This window comes from Poecilia reticulata, linkage group LG9 (assembly GCF_000633615.1).
Source record: "Poecilia reticulata strain Guanapo linkage group LG9, Guppy_female_1.0+MT, whole genome shotgun sequence".
Lineage (NCBI taxonomy): Eukaryota > Metazoa > Chordata > Actinopteri > Cyprinodontiformes > Poeciliidae > Poecilia > Poecilia reticulata.
In genome coordinates, this window is record NC_024339.1 from 5,211,902 (window position 1) to 5,228,581 (window position 16,680).

Sequence of the window (16,680 nt, forward strand, 5' to 3'; positions counted from 1 at the left end):
ATTTTTGATGATTAATCAAATAACAATATGCATATTCTATAGATTTTTCTTTTAACCACTTTTATGCAATATTAGTCATACATTAAAGGGGAAGTCTTATGAAAAGTCAACTATTTTTAGATTTATATTACGCTATAATGTTGCTCCCTCATCAAAAACAAACCTGCAGTGTTGCTTTGATTCTTTCATGCATGCTTGAGAAATCTTTTAATCTCCATGGCAACGTGGTGGAAAATTACTATAAGTTAACATCTGCTGATCATGTTATATGAAATGCTTGTGAACTCTCACTAAAAGAACTATTTGGGTTGCATGTACAAGGTTGGAAGTTGTTTCCCACAGCTTCATGAGAACCAGACTGTCTCACCCATTTGTTTTGAATTCCTTATCCATGGTACAAAACTCATGTGTTGTCTCTGCCTGGCAGAGCTTTCCATCCAGAATTGCTTCATTACTGATTGTCCTATGAGCTCTCGGAGTTGTGCATAATTCATAAATAAACCTGATTGAGTGATTTTACCTGAACAGTGCTTGGTAATAATTTTTTCCAACCACCAACCACTCAGCTGTGCAAAACGTCTGGTTTTACGTAGCCCCGCCTTCGAGGTGCAGCTCCTCCTCCGAGCTGCAGTTTCCAATCTTCAGACCTTTCACCTCACATAGCAGCCCTCTCCCACAACTCCCCCGCTCAGCTCCTTCAGACTAGCCAGCAGCAATTAGCAAACAACTGGTGGAACTAAGCGTCTGCTGAGCTCATTATAGGAGCTACTTCCCAGTAAAACGCTGATAAAAACATTCTTAAAGGGTTAATAGAGAAGCCATGTTGTGATGACTTCCTAAAGGCGGAGTTTCAAAAAGTGCAGAAGTTTCTTAAAGAGAAAGAGGCAAAATTTTAAGGCATTAAATTACAAAGTTAAATTTCTTTTAAGTCACATTTGATATCAATAGCATTTTGTAACAACTGACGTAACATAGTTACTTGATTGTGCTATAAAATGGCACTATGTGCCTGGAAAACACATAATACTGCCCCTTTAAAAGATGCAAATAAACAAATAATTCAAATCCGTTTTTAAATAAACATTTTATTGTTTAAAATGCAATACCACGGCATAGCACCTAAAGCTAAAACTATGCCACTTGAGGAGTATTTACAGGGCGTTTTTTAAATCCTAAATGCCAAATATATATATTTTTGTAAAGCTTTGGCTTAATTACTGCTCTGAATATGTTGGTTTTTTTCACCAAATGCTGGTTTATGAGTCTGTATATTCTAGTTAACAATTATTCGATTACTAAATCAGTGGACGATTATTTCAATAACTGACTAATCATGATCTATCCAATTAATCATTCCAGTCCTCGTGTAAAGATTTCTTTATAAAAGCTCTATGTTGACAGCAGATGACGGCTGGAGACAATTTCTGAGAACTGACTCATTTCCAGCTTTCCACTGTCTCTCATGTCCTCCGATAAAGAGGTTCCCCCTGAATCCATTTAAATAGGCCTCGGCAATCACGATTTTCAAGTGTGTGTTTTCTATAGTAGGCGCTGAAAGCTCCAACAGCTGTTGAACTGTATTACATAAAACCTGGCAGCGTGTGCCAGCCGAGGGATTCGGGACTGTGTAGAGCGCGCGCCTGGTGGGAGCAGCGGAACAGGCGCCAGGGAAGTGAGAGTTAAAGGACCAGAGCAACAGCTGAGGGCTCCGCCCCCTTGCCTTTCCATTCATTTTTTATTAACTGCGGCACCAGGCAGCCGACGGCCTCCCTTCCAACACGAAGCCCAGGCACGACCAAAGACGCCAGCTACCAGCTAGCCGTTACTCATCTGCTGCCACACAGCGTATCGATCCAGCTGCAGAATTCAGGCCGGCATTGAGAAGAACGCAACGGATTTGTTAAGTGATGTACTTTATAGGTTAGCGCGGTGTTAAATATTGATGACTAAAAATGAAACTGTAATGAAAAATTAAACGTTTGGGTGACATGTTGCACTGGAGCATGTGTAAGCGTGAGAAGTTTCATAATCATTCGATAAAAAGAGTTGTTTGAAAATGAAAGAATGAGAGCAGGAGGCGTTTTATAGCTTGAGAACAGCTTCGTATCAGAGCGGGCTGCCAGTTCGATGTTTGTTTTTCACCAGCAGCTAACAGATAACCTTGACTTTAATCTCGACCTTCTGCAAAAGTATTCATACGCCCTGAACTGTTTTCACATCTTTCAACCACAAACTCTAATGTGTTGTATTGGGATTTTATGTGAGATGAAAACAAAGTTGCATAATTATAAATCTGATGGTTTTCAGAACTGTCTATGAATAAAAGCCCAAAAAGTCTGGTGTGTATTGTACTCATCTCTCTTGAGTTATTGTTTTGTACTGATGCTGTCTTCATGCTACTCAATACATTACTTCTGACCAGAACAGCTCCTCTGTTCCTGCTAAATGAAGGCATTCCCTCAACATGAAGCTGCTACCACCATGTTGTAGTAATAGCATTTGCCAAACAAGTCAATTTTGGTTCCATCTGAACGTGGTGCCTTCTTCATGACTTGCATGTTGAAATGTGTGGTTGTAATGTGAAAACACATGGAAAAGTTCAAGAGGTATGAATAATGAATCAAAAAACGACACATTTTGGATGAAACTCCAGTCAGAAACAACAATTTATTTGTATTAGAGCTTAAGTTTGTTCTTGCCATCTGTATGTTTTTACAAATGGAAAGGGTTTTGATAAAGACCAAAAACCCTTTCAGATCAGAGGAAAGGATTGAGCTATTTGTCTGTCTGAGCCCGAGACCATCTATTAGCTCACAAGGTTTGTGAATGCAGGTGGGGAAGCAGACTGCGGTTCTTCACTGAAGAGTGGAAACCTTACAGAGCAGCAAATACATCAAAACCTGCCGCTCAATGGAAGAGCTTATGTCAAACCCTCCACTTCCTGAATCTGTACCATATAGCGAACCACTTACTACACACACACACCCACACAAAAACACGTGGGGCCTGGCTAGATTAGTCATGTGACCAGCTTTTTAATGCTTGGGCTAAAATTATAGCGATGATGTCACCAGACATTCAGTGTTGCCACGGAAACTAGGTCAGCGTTAACCCTTTGCGAGCACGGCCGGGGATTCCACACATATCATTAGCGAGTATTCCAGGTGCCATCGCTGCTTCGCTCTGTTCCACCTAAGCGACGAATGAAGTTCATCACACGTACGAGGAGGAAATCCTGTGCATGGGCGTGGAAAGACAGGCAAATTCTTGTGAATACAGCGTGTCTGCCTTATAACCTGTTGTGGTAAACCCATTAAATACAGGTCGGTTTCCTGAACAGCGCAGAAACTGTGCTGAAAAACTGAAAAGAAGTCATAAAAAAACACCAACTGTCTGCAATCCAACCGCAGCTTCTTTTTTCTTCTCACAAAGCTCAACTTGTTGAAGTTGTTGTGCAAGGGCGGAAAGCGCTTAATGATACAGTACGGGTGCTTATTTGGATCGTCAAAATGAATGCCCTCTGCATGTGGGGTGTACGCGGTGTTTATCTTCGCGCGACCGGGGAAATGTTTGAGTAGGAAACGGATCTTAATGAGGTAAACATTCCACCCCCGGGCAAGCACAGCAACCTCTCCGAACAGGACAGCCGGAGGAAAAAGGACGCTGAATTGTTAAACACAGGAAAGCACACAGAAGACTGTGTTCCCTGTAGACCAGATGGCGATATATACTTTAAAGATAAAAGGGCTGTGTATATGTGGACAGAGATTAAAGCAGGCTTAGAGATAAGCTGGATGTTCAAAGATCCGAGCAGGACTTATTTATGATGTTTAAAGGTGATGGACTAACCCAGATTTGATGTCACTGTAGAGACGAATGATAAATCTAAGATGTAGGCATTACCAATGGTCTTTCCCGCCAATGTCATGTTTGTTTCCAGTTGTCCGTTTTCACTTAGTCGCATCGCCACGCTTTCCCTCTTCACAAAAACACACTAGCGTGTCCCGACATGGCGTGTTGTGGGGAACGCGTTTCTCAGCAACAGCGCGCCGGCAGTTTCTGCGCCCGGCAATCCGACACGTACGCATGCGTGACCCACTAACTTTTACTCCCTTTACCTCATTTGACTCCAGAACCCAGGAGAAGCAGGACGACTTCCCCTCTCCGGCTCTCGAGCCAGCACGCAGGGTTCCGCCTCCTCACTCTTTCCCTCCCTCCCTCCGCTCCTTTTTCCTGGTCTCTTGTAGTATCTGCACATGCCTGGCTCTGGCACCAATCAGCGGGCAGCGTGGGACGCTTTAAACTCAGGATGCCGCAGCGTCATCGCCGAGACGCTCAGGCGGAATCGTGGTGACTTCTTTCAATGACTTTGGAGTTCAGATACCTCACAGTTGATCTAATCCACCTGTATTCGCTTCTGGAGGATGAGGTAATGAGCTCACGCATTCGCGGCGAAGTGCTGCAAACAGTCAAATGCCAACCCAACAGCACAGACTGTCAAAGCTGTCCTTTGTCAACTCGTTGTGTGCAAAGACGCTCAAACTAAACCAATGATGTACACACGGGTAGACATGAGAACTGGTCACTGCGTTGGCTAAGCTCGATGTTAGCTCATGAGTTAAGCCAGCAGCAACATGTGATGAGATTATGGCACAGAGATGACAGATGTAGACACAAACACAAACCCAAGGTCCTGTCTTACCTCAGCTGCTTGCTCAGGGAGTCCCACACGGTCTTGACTGTTGTCTTCAAAATATCCCACCTTTTCAGCCAGTCGAGGAGGAGAGGGGCGGGAGGGGGGCAGAGAGAGAAAAATGGGCAGGGGAGGGGGATGAAAGATTAACAATCAATAGAACAATGCGACATGGGACTGCTCTACGTAAAAGTACCAACAGCTGCATGACGCCAACTCGCAATCATTCCTGGCAACGAAAAAGCCTGAGCGGAAATCTTTTCTTTGATTTGTGCTCAACGTGAGCCGGCGTTTCCCCCCTCCGCCGCCGCCGCCGCTTATACAATTATGTAATGTATCCATACAGACGCCGGTGCGAGGTTATGGACGCACATTGGCTTCGCAACAGGAAATATTATGGCAGAGAGTGCACGAGCGTCGGCGAATGGGATGGAAGAGGTGGAAAAGACGGAAACACGAGCGTGTTTTTATTTTGCACAGCGTGTCTGTGTTGTTTTCATTTGCCCCGGTTGTCTCCGTGGTAAATGATGTGTTTTGTCTTGAGCTTCTCCCCAGTCCAACTAGCCTACACACACACACACACACGCGCACGCACCCACACACACACACACACACACACACACTCCCCCCACCGCTCCATCCCCACCTCTTTGCCTCCACCCACCTATCAATCCTAAAATAGTCTGGAGAGAGGAATATTTACCCTCCAAGCCTCTGCGCTGCTTCGGTTCGTACTCCTCCGTCCGCTGACCGAATCCCCATAAGAGGATCTCTGGCTACCTTTCTCGTCCTCGCCCCCTGCCCCTCTGTCCCTTTCTTCTCTCTCCTCGTCTCCCCACTCTTCCTTCTCAGTCTGTCTTTCGTCTGCGTTCCAGCAGCCCATTCAGGAAGCCATCTTGTGTTTTTAATCGGGTTTTACATGAGCCCTCGTATGCACGTTCTCTTTCTCTCTCTCTCTCCTCTCTCTCTCTCTCGAYGCGCTTGCTCTCTGTTGCACTTCCCCCCTCCCTCCCGCCCGTCTCTCTTGCTCATATGCCAATAGGTCTACCTCGCAAACACATGAACACACACACACACACGAGGGATTTTTTTCTCTCTCTCTCTGTGACTGCTATCACTCCTTCCTCCCAATCGTTCAAGGTTTTTTCATCTGTCCTCCCGCATATCTGATGTCCAAAACAGCTGCCCACTCCCCTCCGACCCCCTAATCTAGCTACAAACATATACACTCATGAACTAAAGCGCACACGCACACACAAACGTGCAGAGCTCACCCCGAGAGACGTCACACTACAGATATCACACAAAGGCGGCCTGTCCACCAATCAGAGGCCAGGCGGGCTCTGCTGCTAGGGTGAAAATGAAGGAGAGCAGTCGAGGCTGCTGAGAGGAACAGTAGAAAGAGGAGGTTAAATAAAAAAAAGGTCCTGTGTGAGTGTGTGTGTGTGTGAGTGTGCAGTGCAATAAAAGAAAGACTGACATAAAGAGACAAAGTAAAGGTAGGTGGGAGGTGTGTGCGTGTGGGTGTGTGTGCGTGCGTGTGCGTGTGGGGTGTGTGTGTGTGTATCGGGGGGAGGGGAGATGGGACCTCTCTATGCTTGTCAATTATCTCCTCGAACTCGCCTTCCCTAAACAATGCCTCTGGTATGTGGTATCGCTGTGCACCATCTGTGTTAGGGCTGCCTGCAATAACTGGACTGGACTGCACAGTTGCAGCTCCACGCACACACACACACGCACACACATATTCACACAGACCCCTCTCGCCGAGACCACCAACGCCAGTCTGACAGACGAAAAAGCACAATTACGCAGCAAAAAGTCCTCTGTGCTGACTCAGAGCAAGCAAAGGCGACACGAACCACTGCAGATGCACTTTTTTTTTTCTACGAGTGTTCTTGGAAGCCATCCCAACAGGTTGTCAGCTGGGACTGCGTATCTGCTATCTGCACAGCAAACACGTGGAAAAACATGTCTCGATCCTTCACTTTAGGGGGAAAACACAGCTGGGGACTCTTTTTTTTTCTTGTAAGCTCTTTGTAATAGTGACATACCAGGCATATTTTAGGCGGCCTGGTTCCCTGATGTTTACATTCTGAAGATGAAAGACCTTTTCTTTTATTGGCATCCTATTTGTTTATTAATACTTGAGCGAAAGCCACAGAAAAGAAGCGCAGGGGAAAATTTTATTTCGTCTTGAGCGGCAATCAGGAGATGTGGCAAAGGTAAAGTTGATGTTTTTTCCAAACCTCACAGGAAAAAAAACACTGTTTCTGAAAATGAAATGGGAAGTTTTACTCTAACAAACAAGAGCTTCGATTTTGAAGAACAGCATTGACGTGTGAAGAAGGAGGGGGGGCGCGAAGACACAGTGACCGCATAGAGTCGGGCGAAAGTCAGCAAAAGTTCAGGGAGGCCGGCGAAGACGCTGCGGATCGAAGTGAGACGGACAGACGGCGAGAGGCTTGAAAGACTATGTGTGAGAACCGAGAAGGAGGAGGGAGCTAAGTGTGGCACGGTGAAGCAAGGCAGCAGCACAGTGACGCAGCATTTGTGGTGTCTGTCTTGACGCTCTCGCATGGCACGGGAAATCCCCTCCTCTGACGTCAGGTGGACCACGTGTGCGTGTGTGTGATGTTTATGTGTGAGAGAGGCGTGATTGTTTTGAGCTGGACAGCGAGAGGCTCTCTCTGCTCTCTTACAGGTGGACAGCAGTAGATGTCGCGCCGCAGTCGGAGCTGACCAACGTCTTTGCGGTACGAATAGATTGAGGTCAAATTATCTCTGGTTAGATTCACACTCTTTGAACGTTCCAACATAAACACCATAATTGCATGTGATAAACCAATGAAAAGTAGATCAAAATTGTGAAGTGAAAGTAAAACAATGCAACAGTGTAGTATAACTATAATTGTTTTACCCAGTTTGCCGACAATTTCTGCCTACTCTGCTTTGCAATATAATTCAGACACAATCAGATTAGATGGAGGCCGTAATTTCATGTCAGTTTTCAAGTTTTTTCACATATTCTCAATTGAACGCTGCTTTGATTGAAACTATTTCAACGCGGCTCTGGCTGTATGACAAAATCCTTTATTTCTCAAAATCCTTACGGATACAGATTTGTTAGATTTGTCTAAAGGCCCCTCTCATACGTGGGTGTACTTGACTCATCTAAGATCCGTACGTACTCAATGTGAACTCAAAGCAGACGTTCACCGGACATATCTGTGCAAAGGTAAATTTATCGGACGGTGAACTGCTCGGTGGAAAACGGAGTTCACATCAAACTGTTTGGTTTGTAAAACCAGGCTGGCAGTCCTGAGAGTTGCCACAACCAGTCACAAGGACCAGCAGACACTTTATGTGCAGGTGTGCTGTCGCTGCGCTGGTGGAGAAGAAACAGGGCTAGGCACTCACCACGCTTGTTACCATCCATTTGAATTATGGAAAATGAAGTTATTTGTCATAAGAAATGCAGGCAATCAGTACACACGACTTGTACGTGCACAGAGTCCGTGCAACTTACAGAATGCGCACCGCATGCCTGAGTATGTAGGAGCCTTAACAGCTTTCCAGTCAAAAGACTCTTCCACCTGAGCTCCTGATCTGGAGCTCCTCCAGAGTTACACGCCGGGAGACGCTTAACTCCAAGCATTCCTTTGAACAGGGAACCATAGCTGCATTACCATCGACCATAAACTGGAATCCCGAAAATAAATTTGCTCAATGGAAACACAGCAATTTAACAAAACACAAGATATTCGTTAAAACGTTTTTGCGCCAGGATGAGATGAGCTTTTTCAGCCATATCAACATTGGTGTATGTTGCAAAACTGCAATGGAAACAGTTTCTTGGAGTCACACAAGTCATGGCAACTTGAATCAGTGTGCTTTTTTCAGAACGTCTCCTCTGATGGCTGATGGGTAATGAGCGCCACGGCTGAATTATGTATCCCATGTTGACATCCATTGCCTCAATTATTTATAGTGAGTTACTGCATAAACAAAGGTATTCACACGTGATTTTATTTGTATTTCTTATTTAAAGGAATCAACGCAATTCGTAATTTTGACATTAGCTGGATACTGAAAAAGGTTTTGCAGAAACCACACCTTTCAGATATTTTATCTAAAAATTTGAAAACCATACATCATTACCTTTCCACTATATGATTGGGAACTACTTTTTGCTTTTGTTGTATTACAGTAATACACCAATGTTACATCCCAATAGAGTATTTCAATGTTTGAGGTTGTAGTGTTACAAAATGTGAAAGGAAATATGAAAAAGTTAATATTTTTGCAAATCAGAATAGGATATAGGCAGTGGAAATATTCTAGTTCATATTTTGATATATCTAATAGTTAAATGAAGATCATTCTTTTATGTAATGCAGCAGGAACAAGAAAGAAAAGAAGTCAATCCCTGACTGGGGACAGTCATAATGATCTTACATATTCCTACAGACTCACAGAATCATTACACATATTCATTACTATTCAGCTCATGGTTTCTTACTAGATGAAGAACCCACTAACGTTTAGCAACCAACTCGTCTCCGCAGATTGATAAACTCACGCAGACTCATTCACATCATGTTTAGAGTTGAAAGCAGCCTCAAGTACATTGTGCAGAAAGTTGAACCAATCTTACACAGGCAAGTGCTTAAAGCTGCTGCTGCTACAGAGCAGTTTTCACAGTAAAAAAACAGAGAATGTGGGTGGCAAGCAGTGAAGAACATAGCTGCTGAATGCACACAGATGTCAGAGGGCAGAGGTGGAAGGACCATGGGGGAAGGGATACAGATGTAAGCAACAAAACTTGGCTTCAGCAGTTTTATGAGGAAAACATCCAATTTCTAAAACTCAACATTTTGTCCTTTAGAGGGAAAAAACTAGGTTTAATCCTTGCTTTCTGTGTCAGGTAGTTTTCAAAGTCAATTTGATGTAAATTCTGTCCTCAGTGTCATCCAGTAAGGTGAATCCAGTCTCACTGTACAGTCATGTGCAGCCAGAAAGTGAACCATGTGTGCCGACTGAGGATGCACATGGATCCTATTTGGAAAACCCAACGGATGAAGCGTCAACAACTCTTAAGAGTTACAGTGAAAAAGCAGTCGCACCGCAGAATAATGGTGCGTACATGCAGGGGAGGCTTTAACACATCCATCACTAAGAACTGAGGAGTTTAAATGTCTTGGTGTTTTGTGTGTAACTGAGCACAGGATGGGGCAATAAAAGTCCAAATCCATGGGACAGGGCTTGGTCAATGCCTTTTATGTTTTTTGTGACATAAAAAAGGAGAATAACATAAAAAAAGAAATTCACAACTTTTTCCACCTGTGACCTGTGACCTCTACATTGTAATTTAAGAACAGGCTTGTCATGATCCGTGTTTCTATGCGTTTATTTTTGAGTTTCTGTGTGATTCTGTTCCCTGTTAGTCCTGTCTCTGCGTCTTTTCCCGTTGATTGTCTCCCAGGTGTGTCTCGTTCCCGTGATTGCCCCGTGTGTATTTAGTCTCCCCTGTTGTCTGTGTTCTTCGTCGGGTCCTTGTCTATCGCTTGTCATAGTTTGTCTACTGAATGTCTATTCCTTGTTGGTTGATGTCACCTTCTCCGTGCTATCAGTTTCCTCGTGCTGTCTCCCTGTTGTTCCTTTTGAGAAGTCCTTATCATTAAATTCATCATTTACCGCTACATCCTGGGTCCTGCCTGCGTCTTCACTCATCGGTAAACACCGCTTCCTGACAAGGCTGAAGTATTTTAGGGGAGAAGTAAAACATTAAAAAGACTAGAATAATGTGGCTGCATATGTGTGCATATACTCAGCCTTTGTTGAAACCCCTTTTGATTTCACTTCAGTCTTTTTTTATAATGTCAGCATGACACATCTTGACAACATTTGCTTACAAAAGCGTTAACAAAAGTGAACCAAATGTGCGAGGTTGTGAGGACGCCTCCTCTGGACAACACTCTGCATTTCACGAAACAGACTTCTGATTGAGGTTTGGGTACTAGATAGATATTTTAAAAACTTCAATCTTCTTTTGTTGAAGCCACTCTTGTGGATCTCTAGACTGATGCTTTCTGTCACTGTAAAGCGTAAAGATGAATTTCCTTCACATCCTGTGCTTTCTAGTAGGGATTTGTGCTAATAACAGCAGTTCTTTAAAACTTTCCCTCCATAATGACTAAGGATCCTGTTCCGGCTGAAGAAAACCAACCATTAACAGGATTGCTGTACCGTACAGTTATGAATGCATTTCTACCCTCTGGGTTGAGTCAGTCATGATACTGGTACCACAGTACTTCCCCTTTATTTCAGACACTAAGGACTTATTATGTTGGGCGAATGCAGTCTTATCAAATGCATAAAAAACTGAGTCCAAACATAGATTAGCATTGTTGTTTAATTAGCAAGCCACAAAAGAGTAAGCCCTGTGAATGTGTAAGTAAGTTAGTGTGTGTTAGATCAGGTTTTTTTCACAGCTAACAGAGCTGCGTGTGTGAGTGTGTGTGTGTGCGTGCGTGCGTGCGTGCGTGCGTGCGTGCGTGCGTACGTGCGTGTGTGTGTGTGTGTGTTAGGAGTGGGGGGAGATTTTCAAGTGACTTCCTCACTCCAAGGTAATTGTTTACTAAAGTAATGTGCAATAGAAATGAGACGATAAACAATTTGACCATTACTTATTACATCAAGGCTTATTCATTTACATCCATGGGAAAAGGAAAGTACTCCTTCCACCCGCACACATTCTCTCATTTACTAAAATTTATTTACTAAAATGTAATTTACCAAAATGAAGAAAAAATGGAAAAGATGCTGCTTCTATTGGATTTATAATGGTGGGAAGCAGCCAGGTGACGCTGGTCAGATGCATCTGATTCAACAGGGCATCAGCAAGTGACAAAGATGAGCAATTATTACTCCCAATCAATGTTGGAAAGGTAATAAAGCTATGTCTGAATTGCTTAAAGTTCATCACTTCTACAATGAGAAAAAAAACACATACAAGTGGATGACCAGTGTCCAAGCAGTGGTCATCTCAACAAGTTTGACCCAAGGACAGACCGGGAAATTATCGGAGAAATTAAGAGAAACCAAGAGCTTTATGTCGGACTCCACAGGACTCTGATAACAAGTATTAAAGTTCCTGACAGGACAATTGGAGAAAGCCTGAAAGAGTATGACTTTTTTGCCAGAATAACTTAGGTCTTCATATTTCCATCTCCCTGAAGGACAAGCACATCTGGAACTACACCCTTTAGATAAGGAAGATCACAGCAGAACAAAAACACCTCATGATGATGATGATGATTTTGAAAACTTGTTCTGCAGCCATGGCACCTGGCCACCTTCCAGCCATTGAGACAACCATGAACTATTGTGTGTACTAAAGTAATCTACAGTGAAATGTACGGTCATCTCCTCAGCAGCTAACGCTTAACCAAAAACGAATTGTTCAGCAGATCCCTCACAGCACCATCTCTAAAACAGAAAGCCTGAAAAGGAAAAACAGAGGTGTTGCAACGGGTCAGTCAAAGTTCAGACTTCAACCTGATTAGTATGATGTGGTTGGACCTGAGACGACTGGTAGAAACAAACCCTGATTAATTGATTCACTGTTGAGAAGATTGGGCTGCAATTCTCGAACAATGACGTCAGAGACTGGGAGCATGTAAGAGTAAAATGACATACAGTGAACCCTCGCCTATTTGTGGTTAAAGTATTTGGAAATTCACCTTTTCATGGATGTTTTTTTTAAATCTAATTTTTTTAATGCAGGTTGGGAGGCTGAAATACTTCGCTGCAACTTGACTGTTGCTTGCATAGCAGCCAAACCAGGAGCACCGTTTATTTTTGTTGGCGCGGATTCATTGTACTCCAAAGAGCAGAGATAAGGAAGACCATAGCTTCTATCGGCTTCTAAGATGGCTTCCACCAGGCATATTAATGTATAGCAATGCATATTGATATATATACTAGCTGTTTGAACAATAGGCAGCTATAAGCATTTTTCTGAGGTATCTCAAGTATTTATGTATTCTAAGTATTTGTGGGAGGTTGTGGTCCCTAACCCCAGCAAATAGTTTGAACTGGCTTTGTCTATTAAATAACGACATGACAAAATTTAGTGTTTATTTCTTAACATGGCTTATTAATACATAAAACTTTGGAAGGTGTAATGTTTTTTTGGAACAAGGTATCTTTTTATTGTTTTATCGTTTAGCAACAACAAAGAACTGATCGACTATTCCATAAAATACTGCATTGCATGTGTGAATATTAATCCCTATCATCAAATAACATTGTAACAGATTGGACAAACATGCAAGAAATACAAGAACGACTCAGTGGAGTTTTTTATAGAATATTCTTGGATCTCTACAACAATCAAGACAATCCAACGCTGACAGAATAACCTGTTAAGAATTAGTTGGTTTGACTGAGAATAAGGGAAAAGTTTCTATAATCCTAAGTTTCTCAAAAAATAAATAAATAACCAGGTGTATTATCTCTTGAAATCATACAGCAAAAGCATGATACTAAACCGTCAAGACCCGCCGCCTTACCAGTCAGTCTGTTACATATCTTGCTGCCACTTCTGAAGCCTCGACCCAAACAAGACAAGCCAAACTGGAAGAGCAATAACAGAAACTCTGAGTTTCTGTTATCGGCTAAACAAACACCATGTCCCATTTCAGCTTCAGTGTGCACTCTGTTTGGGTGAGTATTAAATAGGTTCCCTAAAAAGTAAATTGATGCATTTGTGCCTCTAACAAATGTGTCAAGTAAAGTTTTCTTTAAGCCATGAAGGTTTAGTTCTGCAGTTGTCAAACTGCGTTACTTTTGTTACATTTAGTGATACTTTAAGTGATATTTGCTATTTACATAGCAAATACAAAGTAGATTAGCAACAACGCAAAGGTAAAGAAGGCAAAACACAATGATTAGGCACAATGATCTTTGTTTCAAACAGACACTACTCAAAAGAGAAGAACAATGAACCCAAGAAACCCGACTAACCCATGTTGTAAAGTCAGAAACCATCAGAACACTGGTCATCATACCACTGGATATACAAGCTAATATTGAAACGAGTCATATACTGAAGGTACATGTATACTAGTAGATGATGTCCTTGTGAATATGTAAAGTATCACCATGTTTTAAAGGCACAGCAGCCATGCTGAATTTTGAGGTGAAGGTTAGTGAGAAACTTTCATCAGTTCCAGCTGGGTTTCACTCTTAAAAAACACAAACATTTTCTTTGGGAACCAAAAGTTTAGATACTGTTTTCAGATTGCACTCATTACATGTTTTTTGCTGTTAAGTTCTTCTTTAGAAGCATGAGAATATTTTATAAGTTGAATAAACAAAACACGCTTGTTTTGCTGTTTATCAGCCTGTGCGCTGTGTGCAGTATGTGTTTACTCCTCTGGACATGCTTTTGTGGTCTATTCTAGATTTTCCTGCTATCCTCCATCCCCCGGTGCTTAAGATGCTGCTGCATATCCAAACACGCACACACACATACACACGCATGCACACGTCCATTAAAGCACAAGAGAAACACTTTAGGAAACTGCACTCTCTCCCTCTTTCTTTACACCCTTCTAAAACACACACATTACACACGCACACATCTCACAAAACAGCCTAAGGTTAACCCCCACCCTCACTGGAAGCTGCAGAGGTCAAAGGACAAAGCGCAGGCAACGGCAGGAATTCTCCGCCGTTGCTGTTCGGTAACCCTAACAGCCTCAGCCATCCAAACGCCGTTCCCTCCGTCTACCATTAAAAGAAAATAAATAAGTAAAAACACTCCAACACAAACATTCAAAACATTTCCCAAATTGAACAAATTATATTATTCATTAATCTGCTGTGTAAACGTCTGATTAAAAAAAAAAAACAAAAAAAAAAACATTTCAACCCATTTTAACAATGCACACGGTGTTCTATTGCTGTGTAAATTGTGCGTCTGTATTTGCGTTGGCAGGACTACTACTTCCATCTGCTCTGGCACCATTAAATGGAAGCAGAAGCTGGTTCTGTGTGTCTGCCACAAAGACGGGGGGGAAAGAACTCCTATATTTTGCGAGTAGAAAACTTCCAGTTGTAGATGGCAACTTTTGGTCCGACTGCCAGGTTTCGTCACATAAGGGAGGACTTTTGCACTTGCACCCTCGCAGCTTTGGCTCAGTCTCTGCAGAGCCAGCCTGAGAAAAAGCAGGTCCTGACTCGCTGGTGGGAACACCAGCTGACATTTGTTGGTCTAAAATGAACATCCCTGAAAAGATGTGCTGGATGCCTGGAACAGTGTGTAATGGATCTAACCATTCCAAGTGGACAAGATGTTCTCTCCAGTCATTTTATGTCCCCAGAAACAGAACCATAGGCGTGGCATGAAAACGTTTCAAGGCCTCCAGCTCAAAGTCGAGAACGCACTAGTCGGTTAACTCGGTGAATATTAAATGACATCATTTGTTTTTTTGAGTTGTTTTTTTTTTTTAACTCCGATGTTAACACAATATCCTTACAGGCAGCTAGAAAGATCAGATCAGAAATCGTACCTCGCTCACGTCGCCTTCGCTCCGTCTCTTCTTCAGCTGCTCACATTTGCGCTCCTTGCAGATCTGCTTGCCCGTCTTGCGGTTCAGACAGTTGGCGCAGGTACCGCAGTTCTCCTTGCGAAGACAGGGAGCGCAGGTGCCGCATTTCTTCCTCCTCTTCTTCTGGAGGTCGGTAGTAACGGCCCCCAACGAAGACATGGAGAAGAGTCCCGCTTGCTGGTGTTCGGCCTCGATGTATTTGCTCAAAGGGGACGTCTTTTTGAAACATTTTCTTTGCAAATATAGAGGCCGAGTTTCCTCTGCGTCCACGGAGAGCTGAAACGTGTCCTCAGTTGGCGGGCCTGGTCCTGCCCTCGGCCTGGGCATGGTGACTTGACTGTCGTAGTTTTTACTAGTGCTAAAAACAACAGAGACTAAAACACATGGATTTAAAAAACAGTTCAGTGTATTTAAAAAAAAAGGAGAATTTAAAATCCAAACTGTGTAAAATCCTAAATGGAGCTTTAGGCTTTGACTGCAACAACTTCAAAATGTCGACCCTAACAAAGAAAAAAAAAATGGTCAGATGGAAGAGTGCTGAGTCTAGATAATCAAGAAAGTCGCAGTCCTCCTAAATGTGTGGGATGTTACCAGAAGAATCGGCTCAGTGTTCACGTCGTCTTCCAGAACGACATGAAAGCGATGCGATGTTCCCAGTCGCCCGGGTGGCCCCGGACGATCCGAGCACAAACTCTGAGTCTGGATACCATCTCTTTGCTTTGAAGAAAGTTCTGGCAAGCAACCACGTTGTTGGGCACGCTGCTGGAGCTTCAAGGCATTGTCTACCCAGCCTGGGTACTGTCTGGAAGTGTGCAGAGACCAAAAAAAGAAACACAAGAGCGAGGCATTTCCTACTTAAATTAACCACAAAGTGGTAGCTTGTTCCATTTTTTCCATCACAAGATGTTAGGATTAAAAAAAAAAACTCTACTGATCACAGTCTTTTCATCTGCACTTTTATTTGTCTTAGGAGTTCTAGTTTAAACCGCACACAAACAAACCCTCGTGACTCCTGTCTGGACATCGTCTGGTTTTAAAAACCAGCTGTCGGGGCTTTGAATCGAGTTGGCCGTTAGCCACGCAGCCCTACGTGAACGGTTTGAGAAGATGTGTTTTCCTAGCAGAGCGCACATGGACAGGGTGGTTATGTGTCCCTGAATGACGGAGGGGGACGACAGGCTAATGCCAGGAGAGGACTCCTTTGTTTGGGGGTCGCGCACTCCAGTCAAGCGTCAGTAAAGAGAATTGTGCAAAGGAAACCTAGTGTTTTATTTCTAAAGCCTGGGTTCAGTGCTTGCAGCGGAGCCAGATTTTCTTGTTTGTTAAAGTTTTGAAATAATTTAAATGTTGCACTGTGGAACACCATTT

At 43.1% G+C, this 16,680-nt stretch overlaps 1 protein-coding gene across 1 annotated transcript in view; it reads right to left on the reverse strand.

Moving 5' to 3' along the window:
• tet3 (tet methylcytosine dioxygenase 3) overlaps positions 1–5,666 on the reverse strand; it is a 40,052-nt gene extending 34,386 nt beyond the window's left edge. Inside the window, exons 1-2 of the mRNA XM_008417664.2 lie at positions 5,397–5,666; positions 4,703–4,762 (exon numbers count right to left, since the gene is read on the reverse strand). Coding sequence (XP_008415886.1) covers positions 4,703–4,762; positions 5,397–5,576 — 240 coding nt within the window. The 5' untranslated portion in view covers positions 5,577–5,666. The remainder of the gene's footprint in view (positions 1–4,702; positions 4,763–5,396) is intronic.
• Positions 5,667–16,680: the final 11,014 nt, after the last annotated feature.